This window comes from Mesitornis unicolor, unplaced genomic scaffold, assembly GCF_000695765.1.
Source record: "Mesitornis unicolor isolate BGI_N332 unplaced genomic scaffold, ASM69576v1 scaffold5966, whole genome shotgun sequence".
Lineage (NCBI taxonomy): Eukaryota > Metazoa > Chordata > Aves > Mesitornithiformes > Mesitornithidae > Mesitornis > Mesitornis unicolor.
This window is the reverse complement of record NW_010190172.1, coordinates 364-9,509: the sequence shown is the minus strand read 5'-3', so window position 1 is coordinate 9,509 and position 9,146 is coordinate 364. Positions and strand designations below refer to the sequence as shown.

At 34.4% G+C, this 9,146-nt stretch overlaps 1 protein-coding gene across 1 annotated transcript in view; it reads left to right on the top strand.

The window, feature by feature from the left end:
* The window catches only part of LOC104542104 (protein LAP2-like), a gene marked incomplete at its 5' end in the record, with an annotated part of 15,207 nt that extends 6,459 nt beyond the window's left edge, over positions 1–8,748 (top strand). The window contains 7 exon segments of the mRNA XM_010186316.1: positions 592–713; positions 1,269–1,433; positions 2,187–2,243; positions 2,246–2,368; positions 4,236–4,350; positions 6,084–6,267; positions 7,149–8,748. Coding sequence (XP_010184618.1) covers positions 592–713; positions 1,269–1,433; positions 2,187–2,243; positions 2,246–2,368; positions 4,236–4,350; positions 6,084–6,267; positions 7,149–8,748 — 2,366 coding nt within the window.
* Positions 8,749–9,146: the final 398 nt, after the last annotated feature.

The window sequence follows — 9,146 nt, the reverse complement described above, 5'->3', positions numbered from 1 at the left end:
TGGTCCCTTCCAACCTAAACCATTCTATGATGGCAAGGCATAGAGACATGCTAGAATAAGAGACAGTGAGTAACCAAATTTTTTTTTCCCTTGCAAAATTAAGCAAATAATGCTTTGTAAAGCTCCTGTCACTTATATAACTTTTGCAAAATCATATGTTTACTTTAAGTTTTAGGTGCTTTTGTTTTATTCAGGATTAGTAATAAAGCGGGTTTTTCTCAGTAAGTAATTTTTATTCTTCCTGTTTTAAATTTTTCATGTAGTGAAATCAGGTGAATGTTCTTATATGTGCTTAATGAGACCGCCTCACTGAAATCAAGCTCTATAAATCTATATGTGGGTGTTCAGACTAATGTACAGCTGTGTGTATGAAATTTTTTTATTTTATTTTACATGTAGGGATTTTACTATTATGAAAATACAGCCAAGTTCTTAAAGCAGTAGCAGTACAGCTAGTCATAAATTTATGGTGCTGCTAGTCTCTTATCTTTTAAGAACACATAATACCACCCCAATCCCATCCAAGAAAAAGAAAAAGAGGGATTTTACATAATGTATCCTATTCTTACAAGTCTTTTTATTGTTATTTAGTTATATTCATATCTGATAATGAAAGTTTCAATCCATCTTTGTGGGAGGAACAGAGGAAAAAGCGTGCTCAGGTGGCGTTTGAGTGTGATGAAGACAAAGATGAGAGAGAGGCGCCACCTCAGGCTAGTACTGAATTTATTTTTAATACTTGAGGCTTCACTCCCTCTTTTCCTTCCCTTACCCCAAATCCCATCCTTTTCCTTACTCTGACTGTATATTGCACTCTGCTTAAGAAATCAAGTCTTCAGTTGTTAGTTTAAGAGTATCTAACAGGATGAAACACTTTCCGCCCCCCCCCATCAGTCATTTAAAGTAGAGCACAAGGAGAAAAGTCTCAGCTAATATAGGGCATAACTAGGAGACTACTAGACTGATGGTTCTGTGGGGAAGAATAGTGGGGAAACAGTAAATAATTCTGATTTTTCTTAAGTAAATTACAATTGTAATAATTTTTCCTGTTTGCAATAATGGACAATTTTTTATTAAAAAGTGTTTTGTAATCTTGCTGGGTTTTATAAGCTTAAGTCTGAGTTAATCAAGGTAGACTTGAACAGCAAAGTGGAGATCCTGGATTGCTCTGCTGAGTGTTTTGTCCTATTTTATTGTCTGTTTAAAAATGGATGTTTTAATTATAGCAATTAAGTGAATTCAGAACATTATTGCTTTCTGTAACACAGGAAGCCAACCTGAAAAGATATCCAACTCCATATCCTGATGAACTGAAGAATATGGTTAAAACAGTCCAGACAATTGTACATAGGCTAAAGGATGAAGAATCTACTGAAGATATTGCCAAGGAGTCAAAACAAGAAGTCCAGACAGTTTCTGTAGAAGATGTTGGGGTAAAGTTTAGATATAATATTCTCTTCTGACTTCACAAGAACTTCTAAATATCTAGAATGTCATTGATCCCTTTTAATTCTCTTCTTCTCAACACTAATGCTTTAGCAGAAAAAAAATGTCAAAGAACGGAATTTACCTCTTCACCCTCTAGAAAGTTTGTAATAAATTTCTGTTTTGCAGTAGCAATTTTCCTCTGACACTAAGAACAAGATAAGTGACTTGTTTCTCAGGCAAATACACACTATGGATGTGTTAGGAAGCTGTCTTTATTTTCTGGAGGATGGCATCTTTGTCATCATCTGATCCTCCTTTATCCGCCAGACTTCCCAGTGAAAATCAGGATAATCTCTATGGAACTTGCCGTTGCCCTTGTGACTGAAGGTTTTGCATGATAAGTTGGGAAGGCAATTGTAGCAAGTTGTCACAGGAATTGCTAACAGGTTGATGTAGCATGATAGGACTACTGTTTGGTGCTGACATGTCTCATTGTAGATATTCTTGGCCTTTTTATATTATTAATGGTACAAATTGACCTCAATAAGGAGGAGAGTCAAACTAATTGGTAAAGGGTAGGGACTGTACTTCAGTAATCTGCAGAGATTTCTCTCTACCTGGTGCAATTCATTCTTTATAATTTCAAAGCTCAGGTTTTCCGTTCCATAGTTTCCCAAAATATATAATGTTAACTAACTATCATATTTTACTGAAAATCTTTCAGGATGTTTTTTCTGCTAATGTTCTTAATCCTGTAGACTTCAGAAATTACTTCAATAAAGAACAAGGCAGATGAGAGAAAGCAATATTCTCAGGAAGCTCTGTGCAGAAGCCTACTGAACCAGAAGCTGAGCACAGCACTGCAAATTCACAGATGACTGCACTTGTTAAAACCTTGCAGAACACAAAAACAGTTGTCATCCATGAAGATATGTTTGAGGTATGGCATTGCAATGAGCATCATAGCAGTTAAAGAATTGTATTGGTAGTTGAATTTTTTACTCTGAGAGATGAAAATTTATGTTAACAATAGAAAATTGCCATCCATAAGTGCTGTAAGTACAGAAGGTTTGTAATGCAATATTTTCCTCACTTCAGACTATATTAAGTAAAAGCTAAAATAGCTAATAAAAAGTTCATAATGAAAGATGTATACATTTCAAGAAAAATAAAGAAAACACAATTAAAAGTTGACCTAAGTATCAAACTGTAAAAAGACTCATACTTAGGATTTTCCAGATTTTACTTGATTATTCAGTAGATAATTGATTATAGCTGTCACTGAAATGTCAGTATATCTGATTAGTGGGAGCAATCTAAAACTTATATATCTAAATGACTGTTCCCATTCATTTGGAATGAAAAGTAAAAGATGGGTTTAAGAAAATGTATTCCTCTGCATTTATGAACTGTCATGAATATGACTGAAATTGTGTCCAGTCCTTACAAAATGTCAGAGATTTTTAACTCCTGAACTCTTTGTACATCTTTGTGACAAACACCATATATTCATTTTTTTAATTTAGAATGTGTTTCAGACTTATGACAAATTTTGGAACTTGTTACTTCATCAGTTACCAATCACAACCTGTAAAATGTTTTTTTCATAATTTCACGAACAGATTATTTTTGTCTGTGTTGTGTAAGCAGTAGAACATGTGTGTATCATGCCTATTTTCCCACTAGTGTGTTCCTGCTTCTATATCCTTTCTGAAAATATTGCATTTGACATTTTTCTTTAGTTTAAATAGATAATTTTTGAAAATCATATTAGTTGTCTAACGATAGTGACAGCAATTCTTTGAAGCTAGCCAATAAGTAAATGAGGCAACAGTGCATAGTCGATCAAGAATACTGAATTCCTTATTTCTATGCAATAACCTGCTGGTAACTCTGTAGCAGTTGAATCCAGATATCTAAACTTTGCATGCATATAAGTTTGTGGTGTTTTTTTTTTATTTCAAAATTTATTACACTTCTTGTATGTTACACCCAAGGGGAAAGGCAACGTTGTAGAGGCAGTGAAGAGGTGGTTTGTTCTGATTGCAGAAAAACGGGTAGATTTTTTTAATGAAGACTGTCATACATTGTTTTCTTACATCTCAACAAGTTTGTCCTTCCTTCAGTCCAAAGAACTGGCCAGGTAGTTAGTATCATGGGAAAGGTGGTTCTTCAGTAGGTTCTACACATTAAATGTTCTGAAATTTGTAAGAAAAAGTGAACATTTTTTGCAATCTGTGACACAGATTTTTGTAGCATTTGAAAGAGGAAGAATACTTACAAGAAAGAAGTTTCTACTTCAGAGAAAGAAGTCTTTTTCCCTTCAAAATATTACTGAAAACAATTGGGTTTTGAAGATGATAAGGATATAGACATTGCAGTAGGATACTGAATCACTCACATGGCTGGTCTTGCAGCAGCGCGGTCAGTTAACCTCTTTCATAAGTGCACTGAGCTCCATCTCATAGTTAGGATCTAGTGATTTCTAGCTGGAATGAATTCAGCGTTGCTTTATTCCTCTACCATTGTTATTCTTGAAGATAAATAACTTCTGTTCCTTTTGGAATTTACCCCCAATGTAAACTTTAAGGTATCAACCCAAGCTACACTTGCTAGAATAGGCAATCCAAAGTCATTCAGTCTTTTCTCACAGCATAGCTCTCCATTCATAAGATTATCTTGGTAATGCTACTTCATAGCTGTTTCAGTTTGAGCTCTTTTCTGCAAAACCATTACTCAGCTAGTCAGTCTGGAGTGTTCAATATTTTAAAATGCATGGCATAATAAAGATGGTTTTTCTTTAGCAGGAGTCAGAAGAACTCTCCCCTGATGAAGAGATGAAAATGGCAGAAATGCAACCACCGCTGATAGAAATCTCCATAAATCTACCAGAAGTGGTAGCTCTTAGCAATAACAAAAAAGGTTAGATACTATAAAAAAAATAGTGGTGTGCGATTCTGATAATTTCATTACTCAAAATGGCTAGTTTTTTCCAATTGAATTATGTGAAAGTAGATTTTTGTGCTTTAAGATAGATGATCAATTCTCTAGTTAAGTAATGAAAGCAGAAAAAAATCTGAATTATCGTGTACTTGAATGTGTGGTAGAGAAAGCTGTGTTCACATCCTAATTTGCTTGATTCTTGTCATTAGTTTTAAAAGCAGAGGGGGAAAAGAGATGCTCGTGTTTTGGGGGACCATTAGCTTCAACACACTCTTGATATGTTTAAGAAAAGGATTACAGAAAGTGGTATTTACCTTGGAAACACTCCATATTCCCCCACCCCCCCTCTCCCAATTTTCTGGTCTATTGTTGCTTTTGGCAGCAATATCACTTGTTTCAATTTCTCAGAGAAGCTGTGCTCTCTTCCTAAGGTTCAAGAATATACTTCTCTTGTGGCAATTCCTTCTCCAGAGTCACTTTACACTTTTCTTCTTTCCTCTCACAGGAAAATTCAGAATGTTGTTTTTGTTAACTAAGTTTTATATTCTCTGAAAGATCATTTCAGACTGGGTAACCATTTCCTTAAGAGTAAAGAATGACCTAGGATTCAGAGAAAACAAAATTTAACAGTTGAAGAGAAATTTGTATTTTGTTTCATATGATATCCTACTTCAGTACTTTCCAGGACAACAGGCTTTTCTGACCACTGCATGTAAAAGGGTAAGATTTAGTGAGGATGAAGGAAAACCATGTAGAGGTAGTAAGAAAAGTCTGCTGAGGTTCACATGCAGGCCAAAAGACTGATGTTTATCAATGCCATATGTGGGATTTTATGCCTGGCTAAAGTACTAATTCAAAACTTCTTTCTTGTCTCTGGAGATAGAAATTAGTTTCACAAAATTTATTCTTTTGGCACCTGTAACTGTGTCTTGAAGTAAAAATTGAAATGTATCAGTTTGTACACTTATGTTTGCCCGTGTCAAAATCATGGCTGGCTTGAAATCCCACAGATAAATGAGTTTTGTATGGATATAGGATGTATGTATGCATGTGTTATGCAAGAATCAATGTGCACAGGTGTAAATGATTTTGAAAATGTTGTCCTAAGTGATCTGTAAAGCATGGGAACACATTGGTTCCAAGTCTGCAGAAGAACATTTTTCTTTCACTTTTTTTACATTTATAAAACTATATAGACCTCATCCAGTGATCTAGGTCCTTCCAGACTGTTTGGTCTAATAAATGGCTATTTAACAACAACAGAATGTTCAAAAGCAGGAACTGTGTACACTTTCAAAATCCTGCATGTGAAGCAGTATACTTTCTATTCATAAGGGCCAATAGACTCATGCAATTAAAATGTTTGGAACCATTGCAGAAACAGAAATATGATTCGATAGATATATTTGGGAAATATTACATAATGTAGTGCATTAGCTTATGCCAAGAAACTTGGAATAAAGCAACAAGTTACATTTCTTTAACAGGTGAGGGCTGTTTACATTGAGACAAATATTTAAAAAATAAGAACTACTGCCAACATTCTTTTGTAAGTTTATACAAAGTTTGCAAAGGTGTGTTAGCTTATATGTTATTTTCCAGTAATAAGTATTACTGAAGAACAAGATACAACTTCTAAACTCTGTAACATACACACATTACAGACATCTGTTTAATAGCCATTTAATTAGATTGGCAAATTTTTATTTCAGATTATTCAGAAGATGCCAATTCCTTATCAGATGAAGCTACCTACAATAGGAATCAAAATAACTGCAACTGTTACTCTCCTTCTCTAATGTCTGATTCTGTTTCCTTAAATACTGATAGTAACCAAGATATTTTTCTCTGTTCTCCAGACAAAGAAATACATGCTGCTGTTTTATCCAAGATCAGGTTTGTAAAATACTGTATACCACTGAGCAAATATAATGGAAAGATATTACTTAATCTTTCACATTACATGTCCATTCCTTTAATTCATTAATAATTCCTTTATCATTCATGAAATAATTTAAATTTTAATTTTAAAAATAATGTTAAATAATGGAATAGTTATCAACTATTATTATTATTGTTAAACAAACAAATAAAAACAAAGCACAAACCCAAAACCAACAAAAAAAGGAGGACAATAAAATTCAGAGGCCAATTTTAGTATATAAGACATGATTCCCATCTGTTCTATTAATACAGTATAATAATTTCATCCTTAATAATTTGTTATCCCTGCAAAATACTTTCAGTACACCATTTTAAAAGCTCTGTGTTTTTATGTGTATAATGTTGAAGATAATTTGATTACTAAATTATAAAAAGCATTTAGAAACTTATAAGGAATGGATTTACAGGTTGCTTCTATTTTTGTGGTTCTAGTTAAAAGGTACTCTTTTTTTTTAATTTGCCAATAGAAACAAGAATTTTATCCAAAATTGTCATGGAACTTGCAAGTATTTGATAAAAAAAAAATTGAGTTATTGTCACTTTGTAGTTTTTGACACCTTTAAACTGTCTTTAATAATTCCTGTTGAATTTAATTAAAATTCTGAAATGATCACATAATAGCAAGAGTTGTCAAAATGAGCCCTCTCTGTATAATATATTTCTGTAATGATAAGATAGCAAATCATAAATTTGGTTTTATATTGGTCTTTGTCCTGTATTGTGTGTACAGAATGGCTGTGTTGCATATTAATGATTAATTTTTCTAAAACAGTTCTTAAAGGAATATTTTGGTTCCTTTTGGAATTTCTTTTAAGAGCCATCTTTTTTTCCAGGCAAGAAGATGAAAATTTGAATAATGAAAATGGAGGTGACTTGAGCATTACAATAGAAGAAAAAATAAATGTGCAAGAGAAGGTTACAAATTTGTCTGAATACAAATTAAGCATTGAAGAAAGATTAGGAAAAGGTGTCGATCTAAGCACTCCTATGGAGGAGTCTCACAAATCAGACCAAATAAACATGAATATCAATAAATTAGTTAGTGAAGAGGCAGTACCAGTTCCTGCCGAACGGTTACAAACACAGAAAATGGTTTCACTAAAGGGCTTTTTGAATAACAATATGAAAGAAAGCAAGTACTTGGAAAATGGAAATAATCATCCTATAAATAAAGTAAATGGATGTCTTGAGGAAGCAGGACAGTCTCCCAGTATAGATGAACTAATGAGAAGCACTACAGTAGATGGTGATTCTTCTGCTGAGCTGTCTGTTTCAAGGAGCACTGAAGATTTGTCCCCATGGAGAAGTAGTCCTGTGACAAAATCTCACAGCATCACCAGTATGGACGCTGATCTGAAAATCTATGATTTTGTCAATGAGAATGCATCTCAACAGCCAAACTCAATGGTAAAATCAGCATCTGGTAATGCAGATGTAAAAAACATAGTCCGAAGTAAATCCGCTACTCTTTTGTATGATCAGCCTTTGCAGGTTTTTTCTGGGCCGTCGTTGTCATCTGATTTAGTATCTTCTACAAAAACTGTGTTCAAGTTTTACTCAAATCACAATTCTGAAGGTGCTGATGTAGTGAGAGGATCAGTGACAAGTGGTGCACAGTTGTTCTGCACTCCCCAGTATAATATTCAGTACAGCAGCATTGCAACAATGAATGACACCTTGTGGCCTCAGAAACAAAACACCCAAGTAGAACAAGCCAGCTTACCTCCTTCACGTCTGCTTAGATCTGATAGCACAGAAATTCCCAGCTATATAAAGCATTCTGCCAATATGAATTTCTCCAATCATAACAATGTCCAAGCCAGTGCAGCTCAGCAACAGATGGCTGGGAGACGCATAGATCTGTGGGCTATTCCAACGAATGATAGATTGCTCCTGGGAGCAACCAGACACACTCTTCAAAGGCAGAGTAGTGTATCCTCTACAGCTTCTAAAAATGTTGGGGATACTGAACTTTCAAGGCAGACCCGGGTTCCTGAAGGGGACTGTTTAACATACAGAGACTTGCATTCAGTGAGAATAGCTCCATCAGTAATGTCTGGGCAAGAGAGACCTCTTTCTGCCAGGACATATAGCATTGATGGTCCAAATGTGCCCCGACCACAGAGTGCTCAGCCATCGGTGAATGAAATACCAGAAAGAACTATGTCAGTTAGTGACTTGAATTACTCATGGAATAGCCCTTCAAAGAGATCAAACCCAGACCACACTTTACTAGACCCTTCAGGAAAAAGTCAAGTCCCTCATGACTGGAGGGAACAGCTGCTGCGACATATTGAGGCTAAAAAGCTAGAGAAGGTAAAAATTTTTAAACTTTTGTACCTTTCTGTTATCTGGATATGGAATAAGTTAAATATTCTGTCTTTTGAAGTGCTTTTAATTACCAGTGAAAATGTACTTCTAATACTTCCTTAAAAGGGACAAACATGTTTGTGTTGAATATGTGAGAAACAGTCAAATGGTAGACTGTAAATGAACTATTTCTCCAAGGAAAAAAAAGTATCTCTGTTGTTTTTTACATCATACTTGCCAGCTTAGTCCAATTACTTTAGAATACATTAAATAATGTCCTAATGACCTGCTGGACTGTCAGGCCAGTTCTTTTAAGCCAGGTAATTTTTAATGTTGTAGCATTATATTCATATTATACTAAAATATTTCCTTACACTTCCTGATCTTTCTGTTTTGCCTTTTTCCCCTATTTCTTCACTTTAAGAACAAGGAAAAGAAAATAATTAAAATCTATTTGAAAGTATAGGTCTATAGCTTCAGTTGCTGAAGAATTCAAAAGCCATAATTAACATATATTTGCC